Source organism: Pseudorasbora parva, chromosome 21 (assembly GCF_024679245.1).
Source record: "Pseudorasbora parva isolate DD20220531a chromosome 21, ASM2467924v1, whole genome shotgun sequence".
Classification (NCBI taxonomy): domain Eukaryota; kingdom Metazoa; phylum Chordata; class Actinopteri; order Cypriniformes; family Gobionidae; genus Pseudorasbora; species Pseudorasbora parva.
In genome coordinates this window covers 15,262,633-15,275,501 of record NC_090192.1, presented here as the reverse complement: position 1 = coordinate 15,275,501, position 12,869 = coordinate 15,262,633, and the positions used below count along the sequence as shown (strand labels likewise).

Here is a 12,869-nt window from a genome sequence, read left to right as displayed (position 1 = left end):
CTTGTTGATGGTAGAGGTCAGAGGAGAATGGGCCGACTGATTCAAGCTGATAGAAGAGCAACTTTGACTGAAATAACTACTCATTACAACCGAGGTATGCAACAAAGCATTTGTGAAGCCACAACACGCACAATCTTGAGGCGATGGGCTACAACCACCGGGGTACCACTCATCTCCACAAATAGGAAAAAGAGGCTACAATTTGCACAAGCTCACCAAAATTGGACAGTTGAAGACTGGAAAAATGTTGCCTGGTCTGATGAGTCTCGATTTCTTTAGAGACATTCAGATAGTAGAGTCAGAATTTGGCGTAAACAGAATGAGAACATTGATCACTGTGCAGGCTGGTGGTGGTGGTGTAATGATGTGGGGGTTTTCTTGGCACACTTTAGGCCCCTTAATGCCAATTGGGCATCGTTTAAATGCCACGGCCTACCTGATCATTGTTTCTGACCATGTCCATCCCTTTATGACCACCATGTACCCATCCTCTGATGGCTACTTCCAGCAGGATAATGAACCATGTCACAAAGCTCGAATCATTTCAAATTGGTTTCATGAACATGACAATGAGTTCACTGTACTAAAATGGCACCCACAGTCACCTGATCTCAACCTAATAGAGCATCTTTGAATTTGGTGGAACGGGAGCTTCGTGCCCTTGATGTGCATCCCACAAATCTCTTGTCAACTGCAAGATGCTATCCTATCAATATGAGCCAACTTTTTTAAAGAATGCTTTCAGCACCTTGTTGAATCAATGCCATGTAGAATTGAGGAATTTCTGAAGGCGTAAGGGGGTCAAACACAGTATTAGTATGGTGTTCCTAATAATCCTTTAGGTCAGTATATATGTGTAATAAAGTTCGTAGATGGGAAAGAAGGAGGCAGGAACCGGCGAACATTCAACAACTTTTATTAAATAAACAAAACGAAAGTAAACCGCGGGCCACCCCTCACAGACGACTGCCCGCACACACATAACAAAACATAAACAAAACTCAACATAAAATCCAGGTCTGGTCCTCTCTCCCGTGACTGGTTGTCGCTCGTCCTTAAATGCCCCCAAGCTCCCTCATGAGAGGACTCGAGACCGGTTTGGCTCGCAGGTGACGCTCCTTCGCAATCACGTCCCCGGTCTCACTCGCTCCTCCCATGTCCCTCACTCATTCACCTTGCCACAATACGTATGTGTATATATATACCTCAATCACTATGGGAGCAATGAAATGCACGTTTCCTAAAGGGATAGTTCACCTTTTAGAAATTTCTGCCATCATTTACTAGGGCTGTGCAATATGAACAGAATAATCATATTGGAATTGCGATTTTATTTGAAATTTTGGCAATTGTCTTTTTCAAACATGCCCCCAAAAAAAGTGCATAACGAAACATTTCACAATGAAATAACAGTATTAACAGCTTGATAAACACAACTGTAATAAACTGCCTTAAAAACAGACAACATAAAATAATTGAAGGTTAACTAAACTAAATTCCAGGCATAACAATCAACAATAAACTTCAAAACCGATAAACACTTCTCCATCGTTCTGCTGTACCACATATCTGGTCATGCAAATCTGCTTTTATTCACTAGTAACATTTGTTTCATTAAAAACAAATAAATACAGTGCATTGATTCTAAAATTGGTTGACATTATTTTTCATAGTATTTTTGACAACATTAAAGTTCTGAATATAATTTAGATATATTGCTTTGGAATTATATTCATTGTGAAATGTGATGAATCTTAAATTAATTATTTATTATGCAAGTGGGAGGTAAAAAAACTGAATATGAAGTAAATATTTCCAGATCATTTTCTACAAAATTTCCTTTGGCATTAGTGGCAATATAAAAGCTAATTTTTCAAGGGTGTAGTTTTGGTACAGTCTATGGTTTGAACATTAGTGTATTAATATAGCCTGACAAACCAGACCCACATCAAGATGTTTGGTCTGGAAACTCACCATAGACAGGGCTCAATCCGAGGGGTGGGATAAATGGTTGTCTTTCAAACTCCCTCTGCACGCGATAGGATAGCGCTACAACCTACCAGAGCAACGAAGGTGAAACAGAGCTCGCTAACAGATTAAACATTCACCGTATCCGGTCGGCCAAACTCCGAACACATCTTCCCTTTTTAAGAATGACTTCAGTGCCGCTCTTTGTTCTTTTCTCAGAGAAAAGCTTAACTCCAAGTCTTCCAGAATCGCAGTCAAAACTGATTCGAAAGACCGCCGCCGTTCGCCAGTTTCTGTGTTTACTAGACAACAGAAGCACGCAAACGCAACTCGGCCGTCGTCATTATGGCCCCGCCCACCGACTCTATACACGACTTGATTGGCCCGTCCAGATTCTGAGGAATACAGCTCAGAAGGGTATTGAGAGTTCCTAGACGACACTTGCGGGCAGATTAAATTTGGTGCCGCTAGGGTGCGTCTAGATTTCTAGGCTAGTATTAATATTCACTGGCACACAAAATGACAACAGCAAATAAAAATAAGGGACTGCTTTTCACAAACAAAAACATACTCGGTTTCCTGAGATAGGTCTCTCGTATTGCGTATGGGAAAAGCTCCTTTTCTCAGGGGTGTGAAGCAAAACTTTATTCTATAAAGTATCTATTTTATAAAAAATAAATAAATATCACATTGTCCTAAGTATTCAGACCCTTTGCTCAGTATTTAGTAGAAGCACTCTTTTGATCTAATTCAGCCATGAGTCTTTTTGGGGAAGATGCAACAAGTTTTTCACACCTGGATATGGGGATCCTCTGCCATTCCTCCTTGCAGATCCTCTCCAGTTCTGTCAGGTTGGATGGTGATGGTAATGTGGTGGACAAGCATTTTCAGGTCTCTCCAGAGATGCTCAATTAGGTTTAACTCAGGGCTCTGGCCCATTCACGAAAAGTCACAGAGTTGTTGTGAAGCCACTCCTTTATTATTTTAGCTGTGTGCTTAGGGTCATTGTCTTGTTGGAAGGTGAACCTTCGGCTCAGTCTTAGGTCTTGAGCACTCTGGAGATGGTTTTCGTCCAGGATATCCCTGTACTTGGCGGCATTCATCTTTCCCTTGATTGCAACCAGTTGTCCTGTCCTTGCAGCTGAAAAACACCCCACAGCATGATGCTGCCACCACCATGCACCAGGCAATGGAAGGGGAAGAGGCAGGTGACGTATGTAAGTGGGTTAAAGGGTTACTTCAAAAAAAAAATTTCAGCTCGCAAGGCTATGGAGAGTTGCTAGACGACAATGGCTACAAATTAGATTTGCTGCCACTAGGGTGCGTCTAGATTTCTAGGCTTTGGCCCAGAACCTTCAGTGTTACTTTTTAGCAGGTCATAGAGGGGACTGGCAATTTGTGTTATTTTGGCAAGGTTACCTGCTAAAATTCGCATTCATGCAACTATATATCACATAATAGTCGCTTCAACCCGCGGACATGGAAAACAACCAACGGAAAAAAGCAGACTTGGCAACACAGTGCAGTTGAGCTCTGTTGACATTTGACTACTAATGCGTTGCTTCATTGCTCTGATTGGTTGTAGGTCCAAATGATGTCTTTCCTGGTTCGGTTGAAACACGCCCCATAATCACAGCCCAATGGAGCAGTATCAGACTCATATTCCAAGGTATTCTCACAAAAATGCGTATAAATAGTATGAGTGTGCAATGTCGTGGAATGTATACGCCAAAACTCACTTTGGCGTGTCTATGGCACGCTGTTTTTCGCGTGCATATGATACGCATTTTATGGCGTATTATACATACGACACTGCTGCTGCTGGTTCTTTGTTATAAACTGCAAAACACTGCTGAGGGACAAAAAATGGGTGTTGGATTGACTTTTTAATCTGTACAATATCAGATATGGTAAATGAAAATAATTAATTCACTAAATGAACAAAACCTACCTTTCTTCTCATAAACCCAAATAATGAATTAAATATTGTTTTACATTATTAGAAAAAGAACATTAAACAACTTTATACTAATTTGAAAATTCATCCTATATTAAATCCTATATAGCTGTATTTAGCAATGTGTAATTTTTTTTAAATGATTACATGCCATTATTTTATTTTAAAAAGTTAATAATTGTATTTTATTGACAACATATTTTAGTTTGTCTTGAATATTTTTTTGATATATCAGATAAATTTTTAAGCTGTCATTTGGTCATGTTACAATTTGTACCCCAACCATGGGGTTGTCACATTTCACTTCCATTCTTTAGGGGGAAATCAAGAAAAAAGTATACACTGTATTAATGAAACAAAACCTCATATTTGTACTAGATGTGTGAAATTAATGTGGGAAAAAAAATACTCTAAACCCCAAGTGGATTTACACAACTGAGACAGTCAAAAAGCATTGTGCCCTGCTCTCCCCTAACACATTTCCCACAACAGCACTTTGAATCGCTGACAGATCCAGATATTAATGCCGAGTTCAGACTGCACTATTTTCAAACTGGACAGATCACTGCTCTTTTCAAACTGCATGGCTATCTAATGTAGCATTCTGTCACTGCTGTGTTCACACTGCACAATAGATCGGCGACAGGAGGTTTCACACTGCATGACTTTATAATAGGAAGAGTCACTGACAACTCAAGTGCAGAAACTACATTTCACAACCAAACGCACGTGATATGTAACAAGTACACAACTCAAGAGCACATGTGTCAGACGTCTGGAATTCTTATTAAAAATGATAAACTGATACGTTTGTGCTCTAAATTGTTTGTGTGCTGATTTGCGGTGACATTACAATGATTAAAATGTTTTTACAATGCTAAAAACAAAATTGTGACTGCTGATGTTATGAGTTAACGTGGAAAGTTAATGTTATATGCTAGTTCACATGTAGGCTGAAGTTATACTGATGCTATGTTTTGCAGGTCTTACTGAAAATAAAGACTAAACTTACCACTCAAAAGCGTCCATTTCCAATCTCAAAACAATTGGTTGTTCCTCAAAATCTTTATCTTCATCAGAAACAGGATCAAACAGTTTGAATGCATAATCTCTCCGTTGTTATGATAGACAGTAAAACTTAGATGTGTTTGCTGTCACTGGCACAGCCAATCAGAGCAGAACTTACATTTATATTCATCATGACCCTGCCATGTAAGGCAAAAACAGACCATTTCATTCTAGGGACAATTTCTGGGGTTGTAAATAAACCTGTAAAACCGTATCTGGACGATTTTTGCCCGTAAGTAAGATCACATATCCTCTACATAGATATCAGAGAACAATTCTAAAAAATATTAAAAGATTATAATATAAGACACCCAAAGTTTTTATTTATTTCCATTCGAAAGACATTTTTAACAATAATTTTTACTTTAATTACACATGTTTTTAAAATAAATATAACAACAATCATGTAATCCACAGAGAGATCACACTGTCCGAGAGTTTGGGAATATTCACACATAATTTATACACATACAAACTTGATATCAGAGTTTTAAAATCAAACATTTTAAAAAAGAACCATACATAACGGTTGTTTAAACCAATGAGCATTAAAGGATTAGTTCACTTTTAAATAAACTTTTGCTGATAATTTACTCACCCCCATGTCATCCAAGATGTCCATGTTTTTCTTCACTCGAAAAGAAAATAAGTTTTTTCAGAAAACCTTTCCAGGATTTTTCTCCATATAATGGACTTCAATGGGACCCAAACGGTTCAAGGTCCAAATGAAAGTTTCAGTGCAGCTTCAAAGGACTTATGAATAACAATACCAGACTATGAATAAGGGTCTTATCTAGCTAAATGATATGTCATTTAAAAAAAACATTTACATTTTATAAGCACAAATGCTCACCATGCTGTTCTGTTCTTGTTCGTGACGTCACATAATATACAATTATGTTGAAAAGGTCACACTTGACATATGGATCCATTGAAGTCCATTAGTTGGAGAAAAATCCTGGAATGTTTTCATCAAAAACCTTAATTTCTTTTTGAGTGAAGAAAGAAAGACTTGGACATCTTGGATGGCATGGGGGTGAGTAAATTATCAGTAAAAGTTTAGTTAAAAGCAGAGCAAGTCGGACCACGCTCAGACATATTTCTGCTGCGGCTGGACGTGAACATTTTTGTGCTTTGTTTCTGTTTGATAGAATGGTAAATATATCTATTAAAATACTGACATTCTGTTCTAACTCTTCCCTGAACATCCTGCTGTCCTATATCTTGCTCTCTTATTGACTGTAGGTCATCCCTGATCATTTTAAGTCAGATTTAACAAAGCAGGATTTTCAATCGCTGACAGGTCCAGATATTTACTATGCCAAATAGCTGCAATTCTCTTTGATCGTGATAGTCACTCCCATGCTAGAGCACGATTTGCCTATGGTTTCAGGCATTTGTCTGCGATTTCGCATAACCTGTTGGTGAGTCAAAATCAGGCCTAAAATCGGGCAGTGTGAACTGATAAGTGTGCCAAATATCTTTGACCATTCATTCTGCGTGATTGTCACTCGCGTGCACAAGCACCAATTTGCCTATGATTTTGGGCATGTGTTGTTTAGTCAAAAGCTGGCAGTGTGAACTCAGCATAAAACTATTTTTGGACCTTTATTAATCTGTCTTCCGCCAGCAAGTACAGTGACATGGTGATTTTTTTCTGTCCTTTTTTTAAATTATTGCTTGCTTAGTTGGTATATCAAAGAGCCTTTAGCCTATTAAATCCTAAAGTGCTGTTGTTGTTTTTATATTATCATGACACTTTAAGGGGGGTTGATTGGTTGCATAACTAGAAAGAAAGTTATTATCAAACCAATTAAAGTGTTTTTTGTTGTTTTTTTCTGGAGGATTGAAAAAACATGAAAAACATGAAAAAAAACATCTATTTGTTACTTTCTGTATTTGGCAACCTTAATTAGTCAAGTTGTAAATGATAAGTAGGCTATGTTATAATAAAAAGTTATAAATGATAATACCATGATTGCTTGCAATAAGGCTAGAAGTTAGGCTACCCCTTTTTATTATGCTAGATATTTATTTAGGCTAACTGCGAAAACCAGCTGTTGTGAGTTAAATAACACTAAGCAGTAACTGAGCTGAATGATCAATTCGTAGAACTTGAAAAAAAAAAACAATAGAGCCTATGGTATTTGTGGCCATATTGTTTTTGTGATATGCTAAAGAATTAAACAAGCTGGGCTAAAACCAACTGATCTAAATAACACTGTCATACAGTAGCTTACATGCTTTATTATTGCAATCTCTCAGTAGTCATCATTATGAACAACGAACGCGCAATTTTCAATTCCAAATATGGGCTGGAAATGTAACTAGATCCGCCCCTCTGACCCGTTACGTCCTGTGGAATAAGAAAACTGCACAGTCCGAGGACAACTCCCAGCCTGGAAACTTCAGCAAGAGCTGTTAAAAGATTGTCAGACATAGCCTATTTCTCAGATACTTTCATCGGGAAGTCGTATCAATTTGACTTTTTTTTCTTCCCTCTTTCTTTACACTGATGGACGATTTAGGTATGTAATGTCTAATTCTTTATTATAACCCACTTTTCTCATTTTTAGTAAAAGTAAACAATATAGGAGTGTAAGTGAAAATGCTGGACAGGGCTTGGAAAAGAGAAGAGGAATTTCCACGACGTAACATTTAACGGTTTCTAAAAGCACACTGATGAGCTCTAGAGAAAGATTTAGATGGAGACGGATGCATACTTTCCGAAAAGTACACGTATACATCTGCCCAACAGAATTATAAATGTAAATTCTGTTCACATTGACACATAAGCTCTTCTTGGTGGTTTTCAAGAGTCACATATTCGTCCTGAGAGTGGGCATCTTGTATCATTCACATACATCCGACATCTGGTAACGTTTGAGGACTAAAAATACTTAATGGGTCCTGTGAAGAAACACCCGCCCTTTCACCCGCTAACACATAGGTTTTATTTGGATAATTCTTACTGAAAATTGGGACATTTATTTGTCTCGTTTTTTTTTGATTTAGTAACATTCTTATAGAAATCCAAATCTGTGAAAGTTTGGATGTAAACATGAAAAAGTATTATGATAAAGATGTATTCAAAGGACAATGGTACATCAATTTGATTAAACATATAGCCTAGTCATATTGTAAATAATAATAATACAAATTATTATTATTATTATTATTATTATTATTACAATTTAAAATATCTTTTCCATTTTAATATATTCTAAAATTGTATTTATTCCTATGATGATTATTACTTCAGTTTTCTGTGTCACATACAGAAATCATTCTAGTATGCTGATTTGCAGCTTAAGAAACATTTCTTATTATTATCAATGTTATAAATAGTTGTACTGCTTCATATATTTGTAAAAACAATGGTCATTTTTTCCACAGTGATAAATCTATTTTAAATGCAACCTTAGTGAGCATAAGAGACGTTTTTCAAAAACGTAATTTTTTTACAGACCCTAAACTTTTACAGTGTTGTATTTTAAAGCATGAAAATATTGAAACACGTACACATACTATTACACGTTCTGCATACTGCACTTTTTTGCTGCAAATGTAACAAACTGCCATTTTAAATGTTAAAAAGCTCAGCAAATTTGATTAGTAATGTCAAATATAACATTATTGACTGATTTATTTTTGTGGATTAAATAAATTCTGCTTCTACTCATGTGCAGAGCTTTTGAAGGATATTTATCAGAGTATACTGCATGATTGTTGAGGGGGTTGCTTTGTGGCAGAATTAAGCCAAGCCAAACAGACATGCTGCTCTAAATATGGTTAGAATTCCAAGAGAGAAGAATTTTAGCTCCTTATATGAGCACAGTGCACAAACCATCTATTAGACCAAATGATTTGTTGAACTGGATGATAAAATAACTTCTATGTTTTGTTCATTCAAGCAAACAAACTTCATTCAAGTTCAACAAATCAACAAAAAAGTATTCTGGAAAAATACATTCATCTTCTTGTTTATATGTAATAACAATGTAGGGCCTTTTATTTTACTTAATTGTACGGTACAATATTTAAAGTCAGTGTGAAAGTGATTAAAATGCCCCAGGTATTTCATATTTTTATTTGTAATTAATATAGCATTCTTTATATTTATGGCTGTAGGGTCAGTGATGAGGGTTGAATGCATATTAATATAAAGGGTGTTTACAAAAAACAACAAAGAGTTTGTTGATTACATGAACAATAGTGTTAGAGAGTAGAGAAGTTATCTTGTGTTTAATTTACATAAATACTGTACCTTAGTATTTGGTGTTGATTTGATTTTTAAAGGTGACCTAGAATGAAAAATTGAATTAACCTTGTCATAGTGAAATAATAAGAGTTCAGTACAGGGATATCACATACTGTGAGTCTCAGACACCATTGCCTCCTCCTTCTTATGTAAATCTCGCGCATAAAAAACACCACGAAAAATAAGTGGTTCTCGACATAACGTCACATGTGATGCAGTCGCTGGGGATCATTTATCTGTACGCCCCCAACATTTGTATATGTTTGTACATGTTCATTGTCAGGCGGAACTGACGGAACAGAATCGTTGGGACTGCAGGTAAACAAGCGAAACGTGAGGATAGCAAAAAAACAGCAGCTCTCATGGACACAAATGTCATGTTCCAGGCTGTGCAGGGGATGTGAGGACTTTTCATACCCTTCCCACAGATAAAAAAATTCAACAGTCATGGTTGATGTTTATTATAGTCGGATAACACAACAATTTAATTCAAAATCGTTTGTTTGTTCAGCCCATTTCAAGCAAGCTTTGCTCAGCTTCTTAAACTGAAGTAAGGGTCAATTACATATTCCATTACATATTCCTGCAAGCAGTAAGAAGTGATTTATCCACTTATTGAGTATTTAAACAATTTCTGATTAAATTGAAAGTTTCTTAGAGAGACAGCATTGTCTAGATAACGCAAGATGCTAGTACAGTAACAACAGGAAACGCAAGTACCATACAAAACTAAATAGTGCGTCATGACAAAGGTTAATATTATTTTGTATCACAAAATACAACCGTAGATACGTTGCTTACAGATCGTTCACTCGATCCTTCTAGCAAACATCTAGTCTGGTCTTACCAAAGTCTCGTAAATTTCATTTGTACATAGAGTCTGGCCACTCTCCATTGACAAGTGTTTACTTCCACAAAGGCAGGTACTCTGTTGAAGTTTAAAACTATTGGATATGCCCTGCGCCACTCTGGATCTGCCATAACCAATTGCTAACGTTTGGTTGTGACGTAAGTCATGCGGCCTTCGCCTGTTTCACACATGGAAATCCGTCAAAATAACTGTGCAGGCCACCTCAGTGATAAAACTATAGGATAAAACCTAAAACTCGTGCATTCGGATTGTGATTTACTCATGCCACGTTGGAGGGGAGAGTTTTGTGATCAGGAACATGTTTCTCACAAGGTCCGTAACATGGTTGTATGCTGTAAATAAAATATGTCATATGCTTGATATGATAATAAATGCTGCTATAAATAACGAACCAATTTAAATGTTTACCTGCTTTTATTTTAATTTGTTTGAGAGGTGATAAAATATTTATAGGGGTATTATTGTTGCATTATTCCAAACAAATATATTGTTATCCACAAATAAACGAACGTATCCACAAATAAACGTAAAGCGATTCACAAATGTGTTTATTCAAGGAATAACGTATCTAGCTCCTGAATATAAAGAGTTGAATAAATTGGTTGCCCTGTTTTTAACCACCATTTAAAACTCCTTTCTTGGGTAAATTATATATATTCTAGCATCATGCCTTTATATCCACCTGTTTTGTATGCTTCGAGTATCAAAATAACATTAGGACGTTAACAAAATTGAAAATAAAAATACTATGCCAGTAGATGGCTGGCTCATTAGCCTTTTTTTCTATTTTGAATGCATTTTTATAGGTAATCAAATTTATACCACTAAAATAAAAAATTGTGTTACTTTTTTTTACTGGAATGTTAAAAATATAGGCTAATTGTTGGGAACATTAAAAAGTATAATGAAAAACAAAAATGTCTGAGTATTTCACGATAAATCTTTATTTAAATATGTATGTGCTGTTTGTTATGATGAGAGGATTTGTAGATAGTGGGAAGATTTGTGTAAAAACTTGCACTAAAATGAATTCAGTGTTTTGAGACTGTAAACTTGAGACAGATACTGAGATGATTCTCATTTACAGTAAATTAAACATTTGATTGTTTATTATTTTCAATAGAAATGCACATGATTGGCTACAAAACCTCAAAGCTGTAAAATCATATGATGTACTCTCGTGACCCAAATGAAGATTAACGTTGTCTCTTCTTTATCTCTCCCCAGAATAAAATGCTACTGTAAAGCCTTTGCGAAGTCAAGCGTGGAGTTGTTTGGAACTATTGTGAGCTCTATAGCTCTGGCTCTGGCCATAATCTGATTATATAGATCATTGATCTTAATTCTGTTTTTCAGCGGCACTGGCCAAAACGTGATTGGTTTGAGCGAGAACGTGCAACGATTGGTCAGCATGATATGGCCGTTATCTGATTGGCTTAAGTAGACGGTGGATGAAGTCTACTATTTGTGCATTTGTTTGAATCAAGACGCTAGAAATGTTTCAAAATCCACGCGATTTACAAATGTGCAAGAAGAGATCCACAAATGCACAGGAAGCGATTCACAAATTAATGCAACTTATGCAAGGCAGAGTTGTGTGTTTGTGACATAAAAATATATGTGTGGATTGTTTTGTTATTCACAAAATGTCATTGTATTTATTTGTGAATCTTATTCATTTTTGTGAAACTACTGCATATATTTGTAGATCTCATTCTGTTGATTTGTGAAATTATTTCGTTTTTGTGAATCGCTTTACATTTATTTGTGAATAACAATATATTTCTTTGGAATAATGCAACAATAATAACCCCATATATATTGCTCTTGTAAATACTTGCCAATTTAAAGAAATACAAGTCTAGAAATGCATCCAAATAACAGCAAAGCGCAACCGTACGGTGTTCTGCAAAATGATTATAAACAGTGTTTATAACAGTGTGTTATTGATTATAAACAATTTTGAAGTGATATATTCTTGAAAACTCAGAGATGTGGATTATACCTTCCGACCCCACAAGAAAAAATTACCGTCCGAATAAGGCTTTCAGCCAACTCCTTCACCACTAACGGAGCAAGCTGGAAAATCAAACTTTTCCCGAATTCACACTGTTGGGGAAGAAGGCCACAACATCATGGCCGTCACCAAACCTCAGCAAAGATCGTTATTGCTCCGGCTTTAACTTTTGGATATTCGGCAGCTCAGCAGTGCCACAACGGAATGAATGGTTTCGTTTGCATCTTTCTCCGCCGCCAATACTTAACTACAACTCAAACTAGCGCACGGCATCAACGTCATCGTTCTCAGCCACTCCATCTGTTCGCTGATTTGACCGGTAAAAATTTGATCGGAAAAAACCTAATAATACACCGCAGTCCCAGACGTAATACAGAAGCAAAATGAAAATTGAGCGGAAGTGTGTAGGAGGGAAAAGCCAGGCTAGCAAACGTCATTTGACAAGGCTATTCAGACTTATCAAATGACTATCGTTTTAACTTATTTAAAAAAAAAAAAAAAAATTTTTTTGAGAACTGAACTATATGATGTTTTTACATGCTTGTATTTCAGAGTAGCCTACATCACAGTCACTGCGTAGCTTACATTGTGACTAACGTTATATAAACATGCAATATCGTTGACGAAAAAAGACAAGTATGAAATGTAGTTAAAAAAATACAAATCTGAACAAAAACCAATGGTTTTGGTTTTGTTGGAGGGAAATAAAGAGCGTTCTAGCGTTCGT

The 12,869-nt window shown here is 36.3% G+C and overlaps 1 protein-coding gene across 2 annotated transcripts in view; it reads left to right on the top strand.

The window, feature by feature from the left end:
• Positions 1-7,384: 7,384 nt before the first annotated feature.
• The window catches only part of LOC137055555 (transforming growth factor beta-1-induced transcript 1 protein-like), a 58,114-nt gene continuing 52,629 nt past the window's right edge, over positions 7,385-12,869 (top strand). For both annotated transcript variants that reach the window (XM_067429382.1, XM_067429381.1), the window contains exon 1: positions 7,385-7,521. In XM_067429382.1, coding sequence (XP_067285483.1) covers positions 7,509-7,521 — 13 coding nt within the window. In that variant the 5' untranslated portion in view covers positions 7,385-7,508. The remainder of the gene's footprint in view (positions 7,522-12,869) is intronic.